At 46.8% G+C, this 26,631-nt stretch overlaps 1 protein-coding gene across 2 annotated transcripts in view; it reads right to left on the reverse strand.

Annotated features, from left to right (window-relative positions):
• Window positions 1-26,631, reverse strand: part of MICAL2 (microtubule associated monooxygenase, calponin and LIM domain containing 2) — a 207,136-nt gene that overhangs the window by 144,311 nt on the left and 36,194 nt on the right. For both annotated transcript variants that reach the window (XM_054586094.1, XM_054586095.1), the window contains one exon: window positions 13,590-13,932. In XM_054586094.1, the coding sequence (XP_054442069.1) occupies window positions 13,590-13,853 (264 nt within the window). In that variant the 5' untranslated portion in view covers window positions 13,854-13,932. The remainder of the gene's footprint in view (window positions 1-13,589; window positions 13,933-26,631) is intronic.

Consider the following 26,631-nt stretch of genomic DNA (forward strand, 5'->3'; position numbering starts at 1 on the left):
ATTCCCTTTATCCCCTGAGACTCCTACATTTATTGCTGGACATTCCAGGCAAGTCCTCACATTTACTGAAATTCCTGAAATCACTGCCTGAAACTCCAGGCAAGCCGCTTATCCCAGTGAAGCCTCAGTTTCTTCATCTGTAAAGTGGGGATGGTAACGCCAGCCCTTCTACCTAGCAGAGCTATGGTGAGAAGCAAATGAGATACTAAATGCAAAACTGCTTTATAAGCAGAAAAGCTTTATGCCATTGTGATGTGAATTCTAATGGCCAATAGAGTCATTCAATATGATCTGGAGCCCCAGAGTAGATCTGGAGCACCAGAGTTAATCAGAAGGGAAACGTACCAGAGGCTCCTGCAGCCCTAGAGGCCCTAGAGGAGATCATACATCCATGCCACCCACACCTGTCGCCAAGGTCAGCAGCATCAGCAGAAAGGCCAGTGACGCACTCTTTATGGAAAAGCTTCCTGCCAAGAAAATGTGAATACACTGGGAGAGGTCAAGCCTGTTAATCCTCAGGTTTACAATTCCTTGCAAAGGAGCATAACCTGCATTCTCCCCTCCCACAAGGACCTGGGCTCATGCCTACCTCCCAGGTGCCTCTCTAAAGAGAATGATTTCAAGGAGATGGTGACTTTAGACATCCAAGGTTGGAAAGAGACCAAATAGACAAGGAGGCAAAGACAGTCACGGTCTGGGCTCTCTTCAGAGCCCCCCGAAGACCCCAAAAACAGGCATTTCTACTGGCATGGTGAGAATGAAGCCAGGTTACGGTGGGCTGGGAATGAGACAGAGATGAAGCCACAAGAGAAAGGAACACAGAGATTACCTTCCTCTGGAAGATGGTTGAGAAGGAAAGAAGAAATAGTGCTGAAGATATTGGTTTTTGTAAGAAATAGGGTGGCTACTTAGAGGGATGGGCTGAAGGGTAGAGAGGCAGATAAAGGATGGCAACAATTGAAGCAGAAAAACAGGCTGATTTCCCTTGAAAGGCTGTCCTGGCAGCACTAAGAGGCTCAGCATTCAGTCATCAGAACTTGGTACCGAGGCCATCCTGTTGAATTCTGCTGTTTTCCCCAGCAGTGGCAGGCAGCCCTCGAGGATGGCACGGATCCGAGTCAGACCTCCTAGGGACATCAGGGCATTGAGAAGCTGTTGAAGATGAACATGCAGGCAGAACCCAGGCTTTAGGCTGGCTAAGTGGAAGGGTAGAAGAGGGAGGAGCTGGCTGAGGATGAAACCTGGGATGGCAGCAGGTTTTGTGAGGGTAACACCGTGACAGAAGCAGCCTCATAGAGCTGTGGTTAGAGAGGAGCTTTCCAAATGAGAGTCTAGGTGGAGCAGTTCTGGGTGGGGGCCGACTCCTAGGTGTGGTCCTGGGAAGGGCTACTGGAGCTGCCAGGGTGGAGGGCCTCTGGGGAGAGGGTGCTCAGTCGGTTGGACCCTGGAAGTGTGGGAACAATGGCCAGAGAGAGAGAGGAGAAGAGGCTGAGATCAAGGAGGGGAGTGTGGCTAGTGCAGGGCATGCAGGCAGGGAGTCCTGGAACACAGGCCTGGGGAAGTAGGGACAGGAGGTTCAGACAGGGAACCAGGCCAGGCTGGAGGTAGAACCGTAACTTAGCACAAGTGCTAGGGAGCTGGGACTTTGTGCAGAGAGCCACATTCTATGTTTGGAAGGATGACTCTGCAGAGGTCGGCAGCTGGGCTGAAGGGGAGGAAAAATGAAAAGAAAGCTTGGGGACTGGCAACTGTGGTCACTTGGGTAAGAGATCACTGGTTCCACCAAAATGGGGGCAGTGGGAATGGAAAGAAGGGGATAGATATGAATAAAATTGCAAAAGGAGGTGCAGCAGGACCTGACAGCTGATTAGATGTGGGGGTGGACAGCAGATGGAAGACCAAGATGACTGCATAGTTTTGAGCCTTTGGGACTTAAAAAAAAAACAGAGGAAGAGAATCAGGTTTCAGAAAGAAGATGGTGACTATCATTTAAAGGTGTCCAAGGGACATCCTGAAGATGTCCATAAGGTAGCTAAGGGTGGGGTCACGGGGCACAAGAAAGAGGTAAGAGCCAGAGATACAAATGTAGAGAGTCATCTTCATGGGGCAGGGGGTTGAGAGTGGTAACAGCTGAGTAGAGCTGAGGTTTGCCCTGAGAAAGCACACCCAGCAGAGCAACTGGACTCAGAGACAAGCCCCTGGAGGTCACCAAGTATGGCCTCTGGAAAAGGAGGGAGAGCATGAAGACAGCTTTGAAACATGGGTCAAGTCATGTCACAAATCTAATAGGGTAGTTGCGATAGGGGAACTCAAGAATTAAACATTTAACTTCAGTCATAGTTGATAGGTTTAAATGGTAATGCACGTGGAAAGATCCTGTTCTAGGAACTGGAATACATGACCACAGGACTCCAGGAAGTCAACAAGCCATTCAGCCTTTCTGTCCCAGGGGGTCTGCAAGCAATAGAGTCTAGAGTTGATAACTGAGCCATTGTGTTTCAGGGAGGAAACATCCCTGATGCAGATAAAGAACTGTTGATCAACAGATAAAGTACTAGGAAAATCTATTTTTGAAACCCCTTACCTACCCTTTCTTCTCCTTATAAAAAGACCAGCTTGAGATGTTAAGATGGTTTTTAAGGGTACATGACCTGCTGTCTCCTCAGATCACTGGCATCTGAATAAAGTGCCCATAAAGATTCAATACTTGTCTCTACTTACTGGTTATGGTAGTGACAGGCAGCACGAACATCAACTTTTCGGGTTTTGCTTTCAAGGAGAAAGAGGTAAGTAACAGCTACCAGGACTTTAAATGCTCTACAGGGATCTCACATATAACCTTCAACCTAGCCCTATGAAATAATAACTGTTATTATTATTATTCTCATTTCATAAAGAAAGAAATGAGAATTTCTTTATAGAGGTTCCAAGAGGCAAGGTCAGCAACCCGACTAGGTGGCTCAGTTGGTTGGAGTGTTGTCCCATATACCAAAAGGCTGCAGGTTCAATTCCTGGTCAGGGCACATACCTAGACTGCGCGTTCAATCCCCAGTCAGGGTGTGGATGGGAGGCAACTGACCAATGTTTCTCTGTTACATCAATCAATGTCTCTCTCCTTCTCCCCACCCACCCCACCCCCGCTTCCTCTCTCTCTAAAAGCAACAAAAGCATATCCTCAGGTGAGGATTTAAAATTAAAAAAAGAGGCAAGGTCGCACTACTTAGTAAGCAGTGGAGCTGCTATTCAAAGAGAGTTCTTAAAGCATAAATTTGTTACAACAGAGCAGCTGAAAGGCTCTACAATGACCTCCCCCTTGTCAAACCCCCACCATCCCATCTTGTACCACTTTCCCCTTTGTTCACTTTACTCCAGTTCCTTCTTGGCTGCCTGGCTTCTTCTTCCAACTAGCCGAGCGCTTTCCCACCTCAGGGCTTTTGTACTTGGGGCCCTTGCGGTCCTCTTCAAACAACCAGCTGTTTGTTGTCTGGCTGGCTGCTTGTCATCTGTACATTTCAGCATAAATGTCACCTCTTTGACCCCCTGTCTAGAATCTCCACCCTTCCCCCCATTTCACTCTATCACAACATCTCCAACACAATGACCTTCTTAGGATATCATTACAAAATTACCTTTTTGCATTTCTGTTCTCACCTGACTAGATGGAAAGGAAGCTCCATGAGTGTGGGGGCCTTTCTGCTGCTTTCAGCCTTCTCTCTGGTGCCCACAGAGAAATGGCATTGAGTAGTCACTAAATGAGTGAGTGAATGAGTACAGTAATTTTTTTTAAAAAATACTCTTTCTTGGGGACTGTTAAGGGCTATGGACATTCTGCAGGATTTTTCCTTCCAAGAAAACTTTAAATCAGAATGCCCAGTTCTGCCCTAACCTGGGCAGCAACGCTGGTTTCAGCCTATCGCCAATCTGCCAGGCTATGGGAAAAGAGCAGCAGCTCCTTGAAGACATGAGGAGCACAGGAGGTAATAAATTCCTTAGGCCTGAGATGGTTGTTATTCACAGATGGGAGAGACTCCAATCTACCTTGATTTTTTTTCACCTCTGAGACTTCACAATTCTTTCCATGAGGAAGTCATATCCTGTGACTTTCAGCTCAAAAGCCTCCTGTGACTTTACATCTCATTCAGAGTAAAAGTCCTTCCAGTGGCTTCAAGGACACCCCTCCACTTCCTTCCTAGATCCATCTCTTCTCACCCCAGTCACATCGGGCTCCTTGCTGTGTCCAGAACTCCCGGAGCCCCCTTGCATGACAGCATCTTGGAGCCTGCTGTTGTTTCCTTTGTTTCGGCTTGTCTTCCCTCTAAGAGACAATCTCAAGTCCTCACTTCCTTTCGGTTCCTGCTCAAGCATCATCATCTCATAGAAGTCTTTCCAGCACATGCAACCCATCTCTGCTCAGGGCACCCTTGTCTCCCTCACCTTGCTTTATGTTCTCCCTAGCACTTCCTACTACACACATGCACGCGCACACGTGCATGCTCTCTCAGGCCACTGAGAAGAACAGAAACTCCGAGAAGACAGGAATTTTGTCTGTTGTTTTGTTGTGTTGTGTTGTGTTGTTTTTACTGTTACATTCCCTGGTGCCTGGCATGTAGTAGACACCTAAAACTATTCTCTGAATGAATTAATAATTATAAAAAATTTAACTTAGAGAGGGCAATTTAAAAAATATGAGTAAGTAGGTTTAACTTCTGTGAATATATCTGAAGATAGCAGAAACACTATTTCAAAAGAATATATGCACCTCTGTGTTCATAGCAGTATTATTTACATAGCCAAGATCTGGAAGCAGCCCAAGTGCCCATAAGTATATGGGTGGATAAAAAAGCTGTGGTACATTTACACACTGGAATACTACTGGGCCATAAGAAAGAAGAAAGTCTTATCTTTTGTGACAGCATGGATGGACCTGCATGGATGGACCAGCATGGGGAGTATTATGCTAAGTGAAATCAGCCAGTCAGAGAAAAAGAACTACCATATGATTTCACTCATATGTGGAATCTAATGAACAAAATAAACTAACAAACAAAATAGACACAGACTCACAGATACAGAGAACAGACTGACAGCTGTCAGAGGGGAGGGGGTTTGGGGGCGGGGGGAAAAAGGTGAAGGGATTAAGGAAAAAAATAAACCCTCAGAGACACAGACAACAGTATGGTGATTATCAGAGGAAAACGGGGCGGGGGGGGGGGGGAGGGAGAAAAGGTTAAAGGGGGGATAGATGGAGATGGAAGGAGATTTGACTTGGGTTGGTGAAAACAATACAATATACTGTCCACCTGAAACCTATATAATTTTATTAACTAAGGTCACCCCAATAAATTCAATTAAAAATTTTTTTAAAATAAAATAAAAAATAAGTATAAGTGGAAAAAGCATGGTGGTTCCTCACAAAGTTAGGCCCAGGATTACCGCATGACTCAACAAGTCTAGTCCTAGGTATTTACCCAAAAGAATGGAAAACAGGAACCCGAACTGATACTTGTTCAACAGTGGTCATTGTAGCATTACTCACAATAGCCAAAAGGTGGAAACAGACCAAGTGTCTGTCGACAGATGAATGGATAAACAAAATGGGGCACTTACATACATGGAGTATTATTCAGCCTCAATGAAGAAGGAAATTCTGATGCATCCTACAACGTGGATGTACCTTGAGGACGTTATGCTAAGTGATAAGCCAGTCACAAAATGTGGCTAGCCTGAAGTGAGATGAGCTGTAAAACATGCACAGAATTTCAGAGACTTAACACACACACACACACAAAGAATGTAAGATAGTTCACTCATTTTTATATGTTGAAATGATAGTATTGTGGATATATTAGGTTAAATGAAATATATTACTAAAAAAAATTTCACCATTTCTTTGTACTTTTTAATGTAATTGCTACAAAATTTAAAGTTACATATGTGGCTTGCATTATATTTCTACTGGACAGCACTGGCCTAGAGAACTGCAAAGAGTAAATATAGTCACTGAACCTCCCGCTGCCATCTCTCTCTTGACGTCTGATTAGAAAATAAGCCGTTATTTATTGAAGTCTCTGCAGCCAGAGTTCAGTTCCTTGCAGCTGAGTGCAGCCCTTATTGACTCAGAGCGGACACAAACTAAGGGCTGGGTCCACTGACCTGCCCCAGACCTGTCCTGTGTCAGGAGGCAGAACTCAGCCTGGAGCCCCACCCAGCTGTGGAGGAGGTAGACAGATATATTAACACTAAGTGGAAAAATTCCTTGCTGTGGAATATACTGATCTCCAAGATATTTTTTATCATAATAGAGCAAAGCAGAGGAAGACTCTCTGATGAGCAGGAGAGGGCAGTCAGCGGATTCTTCCCAGTCTGGGAAGCAGAGCATGAAACGGCTTCATGGTTTCCTTTTGCTCTGCCCCATGGTACACATTTATTTGGATAATTTTAGCCAGAGATTCCCTAAGGCCTTGTGCAACGCTGGGTGGGCCAGGGACTACAAGAGAGTTTTCTCTTTTTTTCCTCCAAGAAAAAGAAAGCCCAGCCCTTCCGCCTCCTAGGCCTATTGGCTGATTTTCCTCTCTCCCTTGTAAACACCACAGTAGCCAGATGCTAGTCGAGGCCCCGACAAGGCTGTGGTCATCCTCCCCACACCACAGGAAAAGGGTGCTCAGGGGGTGAGGCTCCAGTGCAAATCTGGACAGATGCTTAAACAAGGAAAGAAGGGATTGGCTGGTACTGGCTTCTACTAACCCACTATCAGGGCTTGGAAATATGGGACTCACCCAGTGCAGCTCCAGAGAGAAGAGCTATGAATGTCTTATAGTACATTGTTTGTACAGCTCCAGAAAGAGCCTCTTGAGCTGCAGAGGTCATTCACCCAGTCCCTGAGCAGCTTCCCTGTGTCAACCCCTGTGCTGGGTGCTCAAGACCCAGGGACAAGCCAGACATGCTCCCTGTCCTCAGGCTGCTCACAGTGAGTGTGAAAGAGACCAAAACAAAAACAAAAACAAAAACACAATCAACAAAGGGCACTGCTTAGTGACATCTGGTAGCACCAGAGTCCGAGAGCTCACATAGGGCACCAAGGCCAGACTAGGGATGGGATCAAGAAGCGGGAAGTAGAGAGGAGGTCAGGAAGGGCTCCCCAAAGAAGACAGTGATGTCTACTAAACCTGATCATGAGAGAACAAGTTAAATAAGCCAGAAAGGGGCCCCTTTCAGCACACACAGTGTAGATTCTTCCTGGTCCAGGGCTCTAAAAACTCCCATTCTTTGATAAAATTTTGAAGAGAAAAGTACACACTTGTATTCATTCTTCCTTTAAAGAACATTCACCTTCACTGATAAAGCAAACTTCTTCGTGAAACCAGGTATACGCACTATGCAAATGTTGGGTGAACAGTAACGAAACTGCGTGGCTGTGATTATCCCAGGGTGGCACTGATCCCGGCCATATTCCTGCTAGGCTGCTCTTCCCCAGTGGCTCTGTCCTGAGACCCCAGGACTCGGAGGATGTCCACTCCAATGCCTCCTCAGGAAGGCCAATGAAATCCAGGTAGCCAACATCCCACCACGGGAGCTCCCTTTTAAAGAAGGACTCCTCTAAGCATTCCCCGGCACCGCCGGTGGGAGTGTCCACAGGAAGAACCTTCAGGGGCAGAATTTGACCATGGCTACAATATTGTCAACGTGATGCACATACCTTTGACCCCGAAATTCTCACTATCTATCTCATAGCTATGGTTTCACACCCATACAAAGCATGGATGAGGGAGTATACTGCAGCTTTGTTTAAAAGAGCAATAGATTGGAAACAATCTAAGCAGTTAAATAAATTGTGATTTTATCATAAAATGAGGAGCCATGAAAATAATAAAAGGATTAGTGCCCCATGTACTGATATAAAACAATCTCTAACATATACTTTTGAGTAACAAAAAGCAAGATATACAACAAATACGTTTTTAAAAATCCACTAAAAATAAGGAAGGGTGCACACATCCATTTGCACATACAAACAGACACACACATGCATGCACATGTAGAGGCTTTCAGGAAAGGCACACAGGAAATGCGACAGTGGTTGCCTCTAGGAAGAGGACTGGGGGGCCTGGGGAAATGACATTTCTTTTCACAGCAAATTTTCTTGTCCAGCCTGAATTATTTTTCTATCATGAGCATGTGTTTCTTTTTTAACTTAAGAAAACTGATTATTTTTTTAAAGACAAATAAGTCTCTATTTACAAATGTATTTAAATGAACCACAGTGAACCCAGATTAACCACTTCCTATGAAGGCAACCATAAAAGAGTTTTTTCAACTCAGTTCAATATTGTTAAGAACTGAATTCACTCAAGCTCAAATATACTATCCAGCACACACATTTGTGCAAACCCACACACTGCATGTGAAGTTTTGGCAACAAGTACTAGTACAACCCAACTGGTAATCTAGGCTTGGCCATGTCTAATGGAGCAGGGCCAGGAGTCCATTGCTAGGTAAGTGGACAAAAGCAGAGTTCATCTGAGCTTTTTGTTCAACTGGAACAGAATTTCACACCCTGGAGACCATCCTCTGCTGTATTTGCAAGTGTCCATATTAGGCAAAGCAGTCCTTGATATGGCCCAGCCGGTGCAGCAGAGCCTGGCTTTGGGGGCTATGGTGGGTGATTTCAGAGGTCTGGAATGTCAGATAGGCTTATCTAGGCCAGGAGACAGCAGCCTTCCGCTCCCAGCTTCACCCTCCCAATCTTCCACCCTAGCTCCCTGCCTCCCTCCACAGCTCAGGAACCACATAAAGAGTTGGGCTGCACGCATTACCCAGACTGGGCTACCCCCCACTGAGGAGCCTCTGCAGAGGCAAAAATGGGCAAGGGTCAGGTTCAGGAGCAACAGGTGTGGGGTGACCCAACTGGATGCTCACAAAATACAGACATTTCCCTTTCACAAGTTAACGAAAGGGTTTTTATGATACAGGCTACTGGTCCCTTCTCTGCTAGTGACAAGAGAGCCCATGAATCATTTCCTGCGCCCATGTTTTTATGGCAATAACATACAAATGCCTTCTGTCTTGAACTGGTTACCTGTAATTAATGAACCACCCCAGGAAGGGTTTGTGGAAAGAGCCCTAGATTGGAATCGGAGCTCATCCTCAATGGCCCTCCAGGTACTCTGCTTGACTGCAGGGCCTGTCTTCACAGCCTGACCCCAGGAAGCCTTTCTCTCTGGTCTCCTCCTGCCTCCATCCATTCTGCTCTCTCCGGCTCGCGCCCTCTCACCGTTCCCCACAGGCACCTTTCCCTTCCTTTCATGAGCAGCACACTCTGCCTAGGTGATATGCCTCTGCCTTGTGTTCCCTCTAGCTCTTCCCTCAGCAATGCAAGGCAAACTCCTACTCATCTGTCAAGCCCCAATCAGACCTCCTCTTTCAGGAAGCAATTCCAGACAAGCTCAGTCACATGTACTCCTGCAGAACTGTGTGCGCACCTCTCTCGCAGCACTTAGGGTACTAGTGATAATGATGGCTAAACATTTACTAATCGCTTATGTACTAGGCAGCATTATAAACACTTTACAAAAATAACCTTTTCTAATCTTCACAGTCACTCCATGAGGAAAGTACCTCATTTTATAGAGAATGCTATTAAGGATCTGTGATTTAAGTAAGTTGCCGAAGGCCACAGAGATATTAAGTGGCATATATAGTAGCTGCTCAATAATTATTCATCTCATAAATGATCGACTGGATAAATTTCTATCTCCTCTATTGAAAATTCAAGTAAGAACCACTTATTAATCTTTCAGACCATTTCCCCTGTAAACACCTACTAATGTGTAGGGCAAGGGCAATATATAATAAATAAATGAATTAAAGAATAAATGAGCAAACTAATAAATAGAGCCCAAGGCCCGTCAATGCCACCCACTGGCTTTAGACAAACAGCTTTAGCTTGTTGAATCCTGTCTGTCACCTGTCAAATACAGAGACTGTACACTACATTCTCTCAAGCTCCTTCTAGCATTCGAGGTACATACATATAAAATAAACAACCAGACTCCATGATTTTGTGGTTATGGCAACTCCCACACTAAATTAAACATTGCATTTTCTGTTGGTTGTTTCCCTCAGAACATTACATAATTGCATGTGGCATTTGATCCAGGTACTACCTTAATACAGGGCCAATAGCAGTCCTGAGAAAGTTGATTTGGCCTGATCCTTGGTTCCTTCCAAGGTTCACATCCTTGATTCATATCAAAACAGATCACACCCAGGGAAAGAATTATTAAGTGACTGACAAAACCCTCAAAAATAATAATCAATAACAAATAATGATCCCAAGTTAAGTTATGCGACCGGTGTCTAAGCCAATGCTCTAGTGACCTCGCAGGTCCTTCTCCCTGTCTCCTGGCATCTGTACCAGAGACCCTCTTCTCCAAACAGATCCTGGACACCAACCTCCCCTTACCATTACCACCAGCACACACACATGCGCACACACACTCACTGCTGGCACAAAGGAAGCAGCATAGTTTTTAGCACATAAAAGGGCCAATAAAGGCTTATGAAAATCTGAAGCCCAGATCCATGCCAGATGCTGCAGAAATGTGTCCACATCAGCACAAGGTAAAATGTCTGGCTGAATTTCGTTCACTCCCGTTCTACCTTGAGCTAACCAGGAGCTTGGCTATATGCCTATGACCTGACACACCTGTGTCCCATGGCTTAGCATTAATGATCAGCCACATGCATGCAAATGCCCAGCCTTTCTTGTCTGGCTAATGCTCAATGTAAATGACTACACCTAAATGAGGGGTGTGAGCAAGACCGTATCTGTTCATGTCGGGAGAGCAGGAGGGCCGTGTTTTATGTTCTGCTTGACTCACAGCAAGGAGTATAAGCACCAGGAACTTAGAGCTGAGAACTAACCATCCATATGAAGCCAGGATAGAAAGGACCTCTACCATAACCAAGTGCAAATGTACAGTCATTGAAGAAGACACCTGTTGTTTATCTGTCCCTCACCTCGTGTCCTTGGAGATCTGCCCCTCTGTCATGTTCATCATGTGATGCTTGAAAGGACTGCCAAAGACAGTATCCGGCTCCCCCGGCTTTGGCTACAATAACTGGCCCAGAGGTGAGCCTATAGGGACCCTTCCCTGAGATCTTTCCAATATTGATCAGGGAAGGAAAGATTCTAGCCTTTTGCGTCACATTACTATAAAGATATGAACTAGAGGCTACCAATATGGAAAAAATCCATTTTCAGGATGGAGGAATGGAGCCAAAACAAAGCAAAACATCTAAGAGATAGATGGAAGGAGAGGAAATGGGACAGACTTTGAGTGCCTGGATCTTCCTGTTTATACAAATTATGTACTGATTTCCCTGTTTTCTTTAGGGTAGTTTGAGTTGGGTTTCTGAAATGCACAGCTAAAGTGGCCTCACACAGTCACAACTGTACTTAGAGTGCATTTCTGAATGTATTTTTTACTCTTCAGGTAGTTTTTATAAGACGGGCTATCACATATTTGAAATGTCTTTGTTCCCCTCTTAAGAAAGGAGTAAAGATCCCTGAGCCAAGAATCACTATTACTCCGCATCACTTGCTAAAGATCTTAGTTCTTCCCTTTTGTATCTCAGGTACAAATGGTGACCTGCCAACCACAGGATGAGGACTCTTCTATTTCAAGCCACCAAAGCTTGTAAAATAGGGGCTGGCCAGGCAGTCTGGGACACTGGCTAGTGATTTTTGAAGGAAAGACACTTACACGGTGGTCAGGCCTCCATTCCATCCCTCTGCTGGTGACTCCCTCTGAAGGTTTGTCTTCAATGAGAAGAGAGTTCCCTCAACAGCTATTAGGGGCAATGCATTTCCTAATAAACTAAGACCTTTGAAAATCTTCCCTGAGAAAACACATTGCAGCCTGGCCACCTGACTTCCGTGGCACCTTTTTAAAAGAAAGCCACCATATGCAATGACTGAGAAGGGTAATGCTTTTAAAGCTAAAAGCTTCCCCCATCCTCTAAGTCTGAACAACCGCATAGTGAACAATGAACCATAAAATTACAACTAGGAAGGGAGGCGCTGGGCAGGGCAGGCACGAAAGATACTGGCCCTTCTCCTCTTTCCCCCTCACTTTCTGTAACACTTCCATCTCCTGCGTATAAGGCAGAAGCTTGGCAGGTTATGGGCAGGCACTGCCTGGATGGCCAGGATGCTCTGGGCTGAAGCGACTGATCTGTTTCATGCTGATGAAGATCTCTTCCCATCCTCCATACAGTTGTGCATCCCAGCCTCGGAGGAGCTTGGCAGCTGTCTCCCTGGGGGCAAGGGAAAGCAGCCGTATCCCACGGTGGACTCAACGGCTCTTCATCACCAAAACAAACACACAACAGTCCCGATCACCATGGAGAGTTCAATCCTCTTGTCTGGGATTGGCACCGACTAGAATTCCAAGGGCTCTGGCTGAGCTCTCTCCTGTGAGGTCTAAATACAGAATGCTCACTTTTAACCTAAACATCCAGCCTGGACCTGTGCCCAGGGCAGACAGCCCCCAAGGCCCAGCCAGGAAGTTCTGACTCCTGGCTGTCCATTCAGCAGTGGGCATTGCAGAGCTATCTGAGATGTGATGTGCTGGCCAGCTCCACCTTCACAGATGTTGCCTACAGCCAAACAATGGGAGAAGTAACCAGCTTGTGTAGGGTTAACCAAATGCAATCCTGAGTAGAGAAATGCATCCTGGGGAAGGAGGTAGGGAGGTAGAGAATGGGAGGTTGAGGAGGAAGAGAAAGAGAAAGGGAGGAAAAGGCAGAAGGACCAAAGACCTATTTCTTAGCCAATGAAAGTCAGGGCATCCTTCTAAAATGTTTGCTCCCAGGGGACCACAACTTTCTGATCATGCCTCTCCATGGGATTTAGGTCTTAAGCCCTAAACTCAGATCCAGGTTGCCTTCTAATTGTATGACCTTGGACAAGATAATTGACTTTTCAGTTTCCATATCTCTAAAATAGCCCAGTGGACTACTGTGGACATTCAATGAAACCATGTACATAAAGCGTCTGACACACAGAAGTTGCTCAATAAATAGTAGCTACTAGCAGTAGCAGTGGCAGTAATAATAGAAGCAGCATAAAGTCAAGTGTATCTTTGTTTCCACTGTTTTTTAAAAAAAAATTTAGAGAGAGAGAATCATCAGTGTGAGAGAGAAACATCAATCAGTTGCCTCCTTAATGCACCCCGACTAGGGATCAAACCCACAGCCTGGTATGTGCTCTGACCAGGAATCTAACCTGCAGCCTTTTCGTGTATGGGACGATGCTCCAACCAACTGAGCCACTCGGCCAGGGCGAGCGTGCCTTTCTTTTCTCTGCTTTGGAGAGCGCACAAGAATTGTTGTTAAAGCCACCATAATAAGATGGAAAGGATAAGCTGTGCATGTACATACAAAGAAAACCTTCAACTGAGCAAGGCGATAAAACACACCCATACCTGTTAAAAACTGCATCAGCATCAAAACAGCATCAGCTTCCTACCTCTCAACAAGTCAACCTGCATGCCCCACAAGTAATGTCCACAGGTGGGTTCCCTTACCTTGGTGTTCATACATGACTTTCCTCGCTTATACTCTTTGTGGGATCCACGTTTGTCCAATTTGTACCACAGGGCTTTGGCCTTCCAGGTTGTCACTTTGGACTTGAGCTTGGAATAAAAGTTTCTGTGGTCCAGAGGGTCTAGGTCCAGGTGCCGCGTGAGGATGTTAAAAGCCTGGAGGGTGCCTTTGCACGTGGAAGCCTGGACGAAGTTCTCAAAAATCTGCCCGGCCTGGGTCTGCTTCTCGTCCTCGTTTTCTCCCATGTTTCAGGAGCCACGTGGAGCAGTGGTGTGGCGCAGATGGAGGAAGAGGACACCATGAAGTCCCCGAGAAACGTCACACCTGCAAAGGCAAGGGGAGGTAGAGGTGAGCACCAAGTGTGGGCAAGGATGAGCCTGAGAGATCAAATGAAACTCCTTTAAAATACTAAACATGCTACTTAGTACTAAACATACGTAAGCTGTAGAAAATGTCTCATCGTGCTGTCTAACCTGGTAATGCCGCCCGCTGGCAGTCTCCCTCCTCACTCCTCTTCCTGGCTGACAAGAAGCACAGAGAGCTCAAAGCTATTCCCTGGCCGATGTCAACATTACTTGATCAAGTTTGCTGTCAGCCTGATGATTCTAGAAATAGTAACTAGTAAAAGGGATAAAACAGAAAAAGCACTCTAGATTCAACACCATTAAATACCTGTAATTCCTGCTACACATTGGTTGGCTAATACAATGTAATCTAGCCGCATGACACTAGTACACAGGCCAAAAATATCCAAGCACATGCCTCCCTAGGTATTCATGACCATCTCTCCTATCGTTAGACACCAATCTTTGTCTTTTTTGTTGTTGTCGTTGTTGGTTGGTTACCAGAGGGTAGGTCTTTCCCCTACGCAGACAACAAAGAGCAACTTCTCAAAACTTCTCCCTATCCCTGTTATCTGCTGGAATCACAGCATCTGCCTCTATCAGAGATGTACAAGAGGAGCCTGTGCTTTGTAAGCTCATGCTCTGAGGTCTTTGGAACAAGTGCTTAGGCTGATGGAAGGAAAAATGCAATGGGTGTGCATTCACATCACAAAAATAGCTTGCCTGGGTTTTGGCCATCATCCTTTCTCTCTGTACCACTCTAACCTCAGGCATTGCTTGGGAAAGTCATTTAAGTTTCAAAGGAACAAAAATAAATTAGAGCTGATTTTCCAAAGCACTAGCTATTTTTCCAGAATCCAAAGCTAGTGCAAGAAGACAAGCATGGAGGAAGCTGGGGCTGGCGCAGCTGTCGGGAGGGCTCGCGGGGGTCTGCAAATGAGAGGACACAGCAAACTGAGCTCCCTCGACAGAGGTCTGGCCGGAAGAGGTCAGCAAACAGCAACCAGGCCCTCAAGCTGGGTGGCTTCCCACTCTCCAGATGGGAACACTATTATGGGTGCATTTGGATTGCGGGCTGGCTTTATAATACTACAAGCAGAGAGAGACTAGTGTTTATCTTCTTCCTTAATCCTTTACTCATTCATTCAGCAACAGTAACTACTGTCTTAGCAAGAGCCACGCATCACCCTAGGTGCTAGGGATAGAGATGGGGCCTGGTGAGGGAAAAAGGCACAGGGAGAGTTGATTACAAGACGGTGGGCAGATACTTGTAGAATATGAACACGGGGCATGCAAGCCCAGAGCAGGAGGTGGCCAACAGAGCCAGAGGAGCCATGACAGGCAAGTGCTAAAACGCTACAATTTTAGGAACGCGGTAGCTTTCACTAGAAAACTAGGGAATGGACCTTTCAGTCAAAGGAAATACCATACAAAGGTGCAAGTCTGGAAAGAGCCAGTATTGCTGCAGAATGACAGTAAGTTCAATGTGTTGGGGGTTTGGGACACATGACATGGTGTCGTGGGGGCACCCAGGGCAGATCGTGGACAGGCTGGCTTTTCCAGGGGGCCTGGAGTGCCGGAGACAAAGCAGTGGCTGAGACAAGTCTTTGGGACCATGAACGGGCAGAGTGTGGACTGGAGAAGGAGCAGCTGAGGGGCTGCCCAGGAGACAATGAGGAAAGCAGTGAGGAGTGCAAAGGGGAGTGCGCACCCATGAACCTTATAAGGGCAGCCTGGCTGAGCACCACATGTAAGGAGCAGCCTGCTGGGGGCAGACATAGCCACTCTCCAGATGCCCAGATACTGACGAGTGAGGGGCGCACCTGCCACAGAATAGGACCCCGCCCTCCCTTCCTTCTTTTCCCCAAGAGCTCCTGCCATGCCTGCACCATGCTCGCCTGAAGGCAGGATAGCACATGTCCTGGTCCAGGCCTAGCCAAGTTCCACTCATCAGCCAGGCATCCGTCCTCCATGAGAATGTACCTGGCTGCTCTGATCCCCGCGACTCAATAAATCCAACAGCCTTGGAAAGCTGGCTCTGAGCTTGCCTGGCACTGGGAAGACAGGGAGCCCTCACAGATGCTCTCCCAGCTTCTTCAGTGTCCACAATGCTCACTTTGGCACCACTCGCATAAACACTGCCTCCTCCTGGGTTTCAACTTTCCCCCATCCAACACTTGCCACCCAGAGAGCATAAACAGAGAGCAAGACTCATTTGCTTTTTGGAGTATTAATATCCTCGGTCTTTATCTTTGGAACCGCTTCTTTGCCCAGCATTGAACAAAAGATGCAGTCGCTGATTGACAAGTAGTAAAGTGCTTGAATCTAACTGGTATTTTGCAGTCCCTTCTGAGGATGGGCAGGTGGTGCAGAGAAAACCACAGGCTTTGGGGGTATTAGAGCTCACAGCTCAGCTTGGCCCCTCACTGCTCACATGGCCTCACACAAGCCACAGAAGCCTCAGTTTCTTCTTTCTTAAGAGACAGGAGACAACCTGCACATAGCAGGGTTGCTGTGAAGGGCAAGATGCACATGAGAGAGTAAAGCCTAGCTCCTGGGGGCACTCAGTAGATGTGGAAATGTGTGCTGGATCCATCACATGGGACGGGTTTGTATCTGGGGAATGCACCAGTTTGAAAATCAATTCCCCAAGTTGCCAACTCCTCCTCATCTAAAATGGTGAAGTATTTAGAGGTATCAAGCCAGACCTGACTGCCAGAGAATCATTTACAAACTGGAAGAACCTGTCTCCTCCCAACCCCAGCTGCCTCCTCCCCTCCCCCACAGAAGAATAATGAGCAACTTAATCTTAGGCCTCCAGTGGAAAAGCCCAAAGGAGGTGCTGAGGGCACTGGGTGGGCGTGGGAGCTCCAGGAACTCGCTCTTATCTAGAGGGAGATAAGAGAGGTGGAGGGAGACAGCCAGACAGAAGATAAGCGCTGCTTTGGATTGAACCCCACAGCCCGTACCAGGCTCAGACCTGCCTCCCTGGATTTAAAGGGTCTAGTCTCAGCCTTCAAAATCAGCTCTCCAATTTAAGTCAAAGACCTTAAAAATTACTCTAATACCTATGTGAGGTAGGTTTCTCACAGAAAAACATCAGAACGTTTACAGTCTGGCAAACTTGGGTGTGAGCCAGGTCATATGCACTTGCTAGCTGTGTGAGCCTAGGCAAGCATCTAATCTACCTCAGCGCGTTTTCTCATCTGTAAAATAGGGATAATGACACTCACTTCATAGGGCTGTAAGGATTGAATTAGACCATGCAGGTGACGTATTCAGCACCTGGTGGCTACATGATAACCAGCGCTCATTACTATTCTTCAAATGACCCAAACCTTATCAAACCAAAAGGAAGAGAAAAAGGAACACAATTTGTGACCACTATGACTAACTTTCCAGGTCTAGGAATTATGTACTTTAAAACTAGAGGCCGTGGTCTTTCAATTCAGATCTGAGTTCAAACCTACTTCCTACCGGTGTCTCTTTGGACACCTCACTTAACTTCTGAGTTTTAAGTTCCCCATATATAATGGAGAACCTCAAACAAAGAAGTCTGGGTAATGAACTAAAAACATAGTTAGTGCAAGGTGGTTTTATTAATGAAATAGACAGGCCGATTTAGAAGGACTTTGTGGGTCTGAGCTTGAATCTGAGTTTCAAGCCTTTTCTTTCAGAAACTGGAGTGTGACACTTTTGGTGGCTACCCCTCTCCTTCCTCTAAAGGAGAAGGATTAGTTAAGTCAAAGGATCTTGGGTAATAACTCTTGTTAATGTCTTCCTCGTCAACCACCACCCAGCTGTTGCCTTTTTAAGAGTTTGATATAAAATATAAATAAAACCAGCTACCCAAAAATATGAAAGGTTCCTGAATTTTCTGGGAAGAAACAAGATGTGATGCTTTAGTTTCCAAGAATAGCCTTGAAGCAATTTGGTTTTTGCCAGCTGAAGTCCCTTATTTGTGGTTCTGCCTTATATGTGACTTCATGAATCACAAAGCAATTCCCTTTCCCTGACTCCTGCTGCTACAAACTAAAATCCAGGACCTCAAACTGCCTGCGACAGCACTGGTAATGGGCCCGGCCCACGGCATCTGGGAGACCAGCCCATGGTTTATGCAGAATCCCTAAGCACCTCTCAAATGAGAGAAGGAGCCTCCTGGCCCACGCGTTGCCACTGCACTCATATGTAGGACTGTCACACCTTCTGCCTGCTCCGGGCCGCATCACCTGTCTAATAGCATCAAACAGGGGACCAGGTGGTGGATAAATGGTGGAGTCCTATAAAAACTTAAGGTGGGCTGGAGGGACACTTGGCAGAACCTTCCCCAAAGCAACAATTTGGCTCAGGGGAAAAGCTCAACCCTGAGCCCCACCCTCAAGGCTTACAGATGAGATATCTTTCAAGGTAAATGCACTCTAAAAACCAAACCCTCTTGCTTCTGGCACTATCAAGCTCCCCATTCCAACTTACCATCCCCCAGGTTTACCTCACCAAGAGGCCACTGGGCAGGGCCAATTTCCTTAGCAATGAAATGGGGTGTTCGCCCCCATGCACTCACAGAGTGGCTGGAAGGACTAGGAGCTCCAGCTCTGTGCCTTGAACACAGAAGACCTTCCGTCATGGCTACCTGGACAAAACACCTGAGATGAGGCAGGAGCTGGTCACAGCTGTGGCAGTGGGAAACGCCTCCCACACATGCTGCATCTCTGCAGAGCCCAGCGTGGGCAGAACACCTATTTTGCTGGCAATACCTGCAGACATTATCTTCTCAGCGGGCCCAGGGAGGCTTGGCTTTCTATCTGCAAAGGCATGTGGCAACCGACTTAAACCAAAAGGGGAAACCCCCAGGGCCAGGCCGGGACCAAAAGGGCCCCCTTGTCCTTCCAGCCGGGGGTCCTCAGACTTCCCTTGGTCACCCACCCAGATGGAGAGCGCAGTGCCTCTGGGGGCAGCCTGCTCCACCCTTGCCTCCTCAGCCTAGAAGACAGCCTCAGGGAGATCCATCCTGTCTCTCAAAGTTCCCTTTTAGCCCTTGAGATCACCCACAGGAAGTCAGAGCCCTTCCCTGTGGGCTGAACGCAAACGTGTAGTCTTTTTACACATGCTATTTGGGGCTCCCACTAGGAAAAGCTGACGAAAACATCCAGGAGATAAACTGTGAAAGCCCAGAAAGGTTCCCAGTCTGCAAAAAAGGCCTACACCCAGCCCTCTGTCTACACTGCCCCAGAATAGGGACCACAGGAAAAGGTCTCCAGGTTCACTGCTGGCCCCCGCCTTCTATGCTGCTCTTCCACGAGAGCCCAATGCCACTTGGCCCTCGCCCTTCCAGACCCAGCCCTCTCCTCACTCTTTCTCAACAGTGAGTTGACTCCACTGGTCTGTCCTCAAGTGACCTCGTACATTCTCACTCTCTCAACTCTACCCATCTCCTCATGGAATCACTCACAGTAACAGATCCCCAGATAACCCTCCCACCTTCCCTCCGCCACAATGAGACTGAGACCTGTATGCTGACCAGTCACAGTGCCAGGAAGGAGGCCAACACCATCAGAGGCCCACTACAGGCCAGGATTTTTCACCTGCATTATCCCAAGGAATCCTCACAACAAATCTGTGGGGTGAGGTGAGGTGATTTTCTCTCCCCCCACCATTTCTAGTCTGTAAGAAAGGCCTTGGGGATAAAAAGTCAGTCCAGAACGACCCCCTCTTGCCTTTCTTTAATGCAAGTATAAGTTTGCCATATGTGGTTCCTATTATATGTATGTACATATATGTGTGTATATAGGTGTGCGTATGCACATGTATATGTACATGCATGTGTGTGCAGTGTGCACATGCATATATATACAAGTGTGTGCATGCACGTATACTTGTGCATGTGTACATGTGCACGTATATATATGCATGTGTGTGCACCCATATTTTAAACATGTTTCTATAAGGATTTCTAGCCAGTGCTCTACATTTCCACTTGTACCTCTAAGCCTCTCTTCAAGAAACTTCTAGGAGAATCAGAGCCTTTGAGGTGGCAGGGCTCTGGCCTGGGCATGAGAAGACTGAGCTTGTCCTCTCACGGTCCTCGTGAGGACACCAACAGCTGCACTGCCCAGTTCCTCACAGTGTGCCAGCCCCTCCCCCTGACCCTTTACATCCATGATCTTGTTTAGCCATCCTTGTTTGAGAGAAGACAAGGCAGATTTACCAAGGTTAGTAACCTCCTCAATATCCCACAGGTAATGAGTGGGGATGCTGTGAAATGAACCCAGTTCCATCTCACGTCAAAAGCCACACTCTTAGTCGCCAATCAATAGGAACGGCATAAATGGAAATAATGTGCCCCTGCCTGCCCTGCAGCCGTCGAGTAAATGAAAAACTGGGCTCAGTTCTGCAGCCTCTGAAGTGCTTCCTGGCTACAAAAGTCTACAAATGTCAACAGTAGGGTGTGGTTTCATGAGTTATGGTGCAACCAAACAATCAAGTATTAGGCACTCCTTTAAAAATAATATTTGTAGAGACACTTGATCCATAGGGAAATGCTTATGCTCTAACGCAGAGTGAAAAGCAGGACACACTTTCAGGCTCTCAATAGGATCCAACTCCATAAGGTAATATCTGCAGGAGAACGAAACAAGCCAAACATGACCAGTGGTTATGTGTGTGAAATGGTATTTCAGATGATTTTTATTTTTAGCTTCATGCTTTTCTGTATTTCCCAGATTTCGTACCAACAGCATGCATAACTTTTATTACCCTCTCCCATATACACATTCCAAGCCCATAGGTCTTCTCTCCTGGACTAAACCGAGGGTCTTGGCAATAGGAGGCGGGCTTCTGTGTCTTCTCCCCAGGCCCACCACACGGGCACTGCCACCTTCCTCCAGAATCTTTTCTGGAGGGCCATCCCGCAGGGAGCGCTGACCTGTGCTAACTTAATGACTGGCTTACAGTCTAGCAGGTCAGGAGCCGGGCCCCTGAGGCTGCTCTGCTCTCTGGCCCGCCGGCCCTCAGGTCCAGCGTGGCAGACCCTTTTCCAGGGAGCCGTGCTGGTGAACGGGAAGATGACGTGTTTGGCCCAGTCTCAGCTGTCTGCCAAGACCCTTTGCCAGTGAATCCACAAGAAAGAAACCTGAGTACCTGTTTATGGGCCAGGATGTGACAAAATAACGCATCTCAACAAAAACTTACCATCTTACCAACAAAAACTTAGTCTATTCAGCATGTGCCCCAAATCATCTTATTCACACATTGGGTGCCTAGGAAAACTGTGAACTCTAAATTCACATTTCCTGGAGGCCAGCCTGTCTCAAAACTAATAGTGGGAGGTACCCAGAATAAGCAAATTCATAGCCATAAAAAGTATCCTGTATTTACCTCTATTTTAAGTTCTGTATTGAAATTAATTTTTTACTTCCTAACACAAGGCCCTGTGCATAGAGTATGTGCTAAATGAATGAAAGAATTCCATCCTGGGGAATATAATCATCATTGACATTTAATGAGCATCTATGAAGTCTCGAGTAATGTTTAAAAGCTTTATAGGTCTTAAATAAGTTAATCATTGTAACAAACCAAGGCATTGTTATGTACTATTATTATCTCCATTTTTCAAAGAATTACAAAAGTTAGCAACTTGCCCCGGGTCCCATGGCTAGAAATGGTGAACATGTTACTTGAAGCCCCCGAGCCAGAGTTCGGTGGCCACACCCTAAACCACATACCCACACTGCTCCCCCGCCAAGTGGACGGAGGACTACAAATGCTCCCTCACACACCCCAGCAGGGACCTGGTCTCTGGTCTAGACCCTTTAACTCATGATATTCCCCTACCTTTCTTTCATTAAACTCAAAGCACTAAGACCTGGAGTAATGAGATCTCAGTGCAGTATCAGATGAGGTGAGTGGCCATTAAATATGCCAAAGAACACTCAGGTGAAAGGTGACTTTCAAGCCTTGGTGTGTACAACAGAGAGAAGAGCCAACCACCTAACGCATTGCCCTTCCTCCCAGGCCCTTCTCGGGAGCTGTGCGATCCCACATGACCAGGTTCTAGGTAACGGAATGTGATCAGAAGGCACCTGCACCACTTCCAGGACCAACCCACGAGCACCTCTGCTGGGGACCCTCTACGCTCTTTCCGCTCCCGCCAGAGCGCAGCAGCCTTGAAACACATGTGGAAGGTGGCAGAGCCATGAGGAGAAAGGAGCTAGATGCCCTGGATGCCCTTGGAGGAAAACCCTTAATGACCAGGAACATTTGAACTTTACGTATGTGAGAAATAAATGTATGTGGAGTCACTGAGAATCGAGGGTTTGTCTGTTAGGCGGGAAACACCAATGAACTAATTCAGGAGGTAAACCATAGCATGGTGGGCATGTCAAATGTAGCCTGTGTCAGAAAGCACTCCCTCCAAGAAGAAGGCTGATCACACAGGAACTAATATCCCAAACAACCAGTTCTGTCAGGTTCTATCTTCCCTTCTGTTAGGATCTTGATATCCTGGAAAAGTTGCTTGACTCCCAGAAATAAACTTGTCCCCCCTTCTACTTAAGGACCACACACACATACCCCTTGTGTTACAAAAGCAAACCCCTTCCCTATTTGGAAATGGAACAAGACGGGAGAACAGGGAAAATAGACCAGGGCATTTCCTGGGTTTCAATACCTCGCCGCATCCTCCACTGAGTCCCTGGAAGCCCATGTGGCGTGATGGAAAAAACATGAACTTGTGAGTCACTGAGCACTCCCTGAGCAAGTCATAAACAAGAGAGTCTTGTGAGAAATAAATGAAGGTGTCTCTCATATCAGGCTCACAGATGTGTCATTAAGTGTTGTTCTGGCACGGTGCCCTGGAGACAATTCCCACTGCCCCGAGATATCCCAGGCTAAACAGAGGCAGAAACTGGTGCATTTTCACATAGATGGTGAGGGTGGCTCATTCTCTCCTTAGTCAACCTTATGACGACACGGGACAGCTAAAAGCTTATTTCCACAGTCTTTGCCCAGCACGCCCTTAAAGTCACTCCCCATGTGAACCTTTGTATCAGGATGGCACTACATCTCCTGAATTGCTGAAATTAGACCTCAGGGACTTGAACCTTCGTAATTCATCTGAAGGATAGTGAGGGATGCTGGGGAGGAGGTACAGAAGTCATGGCAAAGTGAATCTGAAAAGGATTTCTCAGGGACGCCTGCTCTCTCCGCACATCGCGCTGCATGCAGGAGCCTGGACTGCCAAAGAGCAATGAACCTGGATGCTCACAACCCAGCTGTGTCTCATGACTCTGTCTTCCAAAAGTCACCCCCCTGCCCCAATTTGAAGGATTATGCCAAGTGACCACATTTTTCAAATTGGAATAAAAAAAAAGAAAAAAGGCCCTGGCCCATGTGGCTCAGTTGGTTGGAGCATCGTCCTGTAGCCAAAGTGCTGTGGATTCAAATCCCAGTCAGGGCGCATACCTGAGTTGTAGGTTCAATCCCCAGTCTGGGTGCACACAAGAGGCAACCAATCAATGCTTTTCTCTTGCATTGATGTTTCTTTCTCTCCCTTCCTCTCTCTAAAAACAATGGGAAAAAAATGTCCTCAGGTGAGGATTTAAAAAAAAGAAAAAAAAAAAAAGAGGAACAGGATTCATTGCCTGACAAAAGCTTTTTGTTTTTTCTGATTTGTGAATTTACCAATGTGAAGTCACTCTGAAAAATGTGCACAAATTTAAAATACTTGCTTTTACTGGAGAAAACAAAATGGCACTGGCCCTCCTTTTCTTTCCACCTCCACATACCCTTCAACCCACCACAACCTGGTCCCCGTGCACACACATTGCCCACCCAGGCATCATGCCCAAGGTCACCACCAGCTCTCTCTGTTGCTAAATCCAGTCATCACTTACAGGACCTTATCTTGCTCTGGTGTCTGCCCATTGTCGGCCTTTGTGAGGTTGTCTCTCACTCCCTGCCCCTGAACTTCTGCTGTGTCCCCAGGTTCTGATCTTCCCCTCCTCTCGCTCTCAAGGACCTAAACCCTGAGGCAGTTCAACCAGCATGCATGTCCCGATGGCCCCCGAGCTATCCTTCCACATCTCCCCTCTGCGTTCCAGGCCCTTGTGTCACCTGCCAGTTACATATTTCCTCTTATGGGCTTCACATGCAGTCAATTTACCTTTCCCCCTACCTGTTCCTCCCCCGCACCCCTAACCTCAGCAAATGGCACCATCTGCACCCAAGTCTTGAGCCAAACCCTTGGAGTCACTTTCTCTGGCCCCTTTCCCTCATCCTACAGGGCCAGCCAGTCACTAAGTCCTGCCTCCTCAGTAACCTTATCCACTAGCTCCCGGCCTGCCTTCCCTCTTGCTCTCACCTGGAACTCTCAAAATCTCATAAATGCCTTTCCTGCTCCCAGATCACCTCCCTCCAACCCACCAGCCTGTTCCTCAAGTTGCTGCCAGAGAGACCTATATATCAAAAGTGCACACTTGGTCAGGTTCCATTCCCGTTTCAAATCCTTCAACAGCTCCCTGACAGCTTTCAGGGTGCAGTCCAAACTTCCCAGTGAAGCAAACAAAACCCACCGTGATTCACATCTTCCTTGCTCTCCAGCCTGCCCTCTCCCCACTCTCCCCACCCCTCCTACTTGCACCTGCTGAGCCAGCCGCAGTTCCCGATAAACCCAACTCTTTCACGCCTCCCTCCCTGTGCCTTTGCTCACACAGAATACCCAGCCAGACTCTGTTCACTCGGTGAAATCCCAGTTGGCTTTAGAGATGAAATAGCAGAGGTGGCAGAGTGTCAGGGGTCTCAGTTTGACTTCTGGAGTCAGGCAGACCGGCTGCAAACCTGACCTGCCACTTACTAGGTATGTGAGCCCAGACAAGTTACCTAATCTCTTTGAACCTCAGTTTCTTCATCCATAAAATGGGGATAATAATAGTACTGACCTTGTTGGGTTATACGAGGATGAAGAGCAATGACGCCTGGCTAGTAGCACCCTGGGCTGCACTGTTCTTCTTTCAAGTCCCACCCTGGCCTCCCCTCACCCCCTTTTCTCACACTGTATCCCATGGAGCTACCGTGGCTTCGTGCACACTGTTGCATTGATCTATTTGTGGGTCTGCCTGCCTCACCAGACGTGCGCTTTCTGATGACATAGGGCCTGGCACCTGTGCCTCTAGCAATGGTGGATACTCGGTAACTGCTTGTGGGTAAAATCTAATTGAGAACCACACAAAATTCAGGCTGTGTGGTGGCTTGAATTGTGACTGCCCTTTGTCTCTAACCACCACCAGAATTACTGCAGGAGCCTCCTAACTAGTCTCCACTTCCCATCTCTTGGGTGGTACCTTCACCCTGCTCACAAAACTCTCAGGCTCCCTACACCCCACAGCAGAAGTCGGAGTCCCTTACTGGGCTCATCAGTCTCTCCCAGACAGCCCCCACTTCCTCGATAGGTTCAATTCCCCCAGGTATTTGGGATCCCCTGGTGCTGCCCATTCAGTGCTCCACATCTGCTGTCCACCTTTCTTCCACCCCACTCAAACCTCACCCATCCTCTGAAGCAACGTCAGACCCCACTGTACTAACTGAAGACATGCTATGTGCTGTCTCCCATTACAAGCATCCCAGTCTTTTCAAGAAATCAAATCCAAACTAACCATTTTCGGTACGAACTGCAGCAGGAGCAGGTACCAGGGTGCATGGGCTCAGAGACAGGACAAGGCGTGTCTGACAACCTGGAGAGCAGCTTCCAGGAGAGCATGAGAGCTGGATCTTCAGGAAATGGGCTGGAGTTGTCAGGCACAAAGCTTCCCCATCTCTCACTGACCTTTTTTCCCCCACACATTTGTCTATCTCCTGGAATCTATGCCAGAGGTCACCAAATCTGGCTCTACAGCACATTCACTAGGAAGTGTCCAAAAAGACAGCTTCCGAGGCCCACTCCCAAGCAGAATTTCGGCAGCCTGAGGGTCAAGCGGAAATGTTTCTAACTCCCCAGGGAATTCTGCACCAGTCAGGCTTGGAAATTACTAACCACATTCAATTCCATTCATTGCTTTTACTGAGGACCAACATTCTACCTGGAACCTTGCACAGCTCTATAGGTACCAGCTGAACAAAACCTGTCTCTCTGCCTTCTGAGAAATTACTGTCTGGTGGGGAGACAAAGCTATAACATGGGAGTCATACAGGGCATAGATCAGACTATTTGGCACTTCATTTAGCCTCAAACCCAACCCATATTTTGTGCATTAGTCTTGCCCAGACAACTGATATATAAACTTAAGCAAAATCTCAGTGTCTTTTATATTTCCTGGAGTATTCAGCTCAGTTCTAGGTGAGCAGTTGGTATTCAATCAGTATTTAAGATACAAATAATTCAACTTTTCATACTATGTCTCTTTGTGACTAATTCACCCATTAGTAAGTTGTCCACCGATTTTTGCCTTTATAATTTCAATGCTAGTGTAGTGTGTGCTCCTAGTCAGTAATTAGTACAAATTGATTGAATGTTTATTGGTAAAACTCTGTTTTCAGGAGGCATGGAACAGCTTACATTGCACCACCTTTAGAATTTACTTATAAGACTTCCAAATTTATTCTTGCAATTTTAGACCTTTCGTTTCAGGATTAATTTCCTGATATGCATTTATACAGGCTCTGTTGTTTATATTGTCGTTAATGTTAT

This window comes from Pteronotus mesoamericanus, unplaced genomic scaffold, assembly GCF_021234165.1.
Source record: "Pteronotus mesoamericanus isolate MK-2021 breed Mesoamerican mustached bat unplaced genomic scaffold, CSHL_Meso_final contig_90, whole genome shotgun sequence".
Lineage (NCBI taxonomy): Eukaryota > Metazoa > Chordata > Mammalia > Chiroptera > Mormoopidae > Pteronotus > Pteronotus mesoamericanus.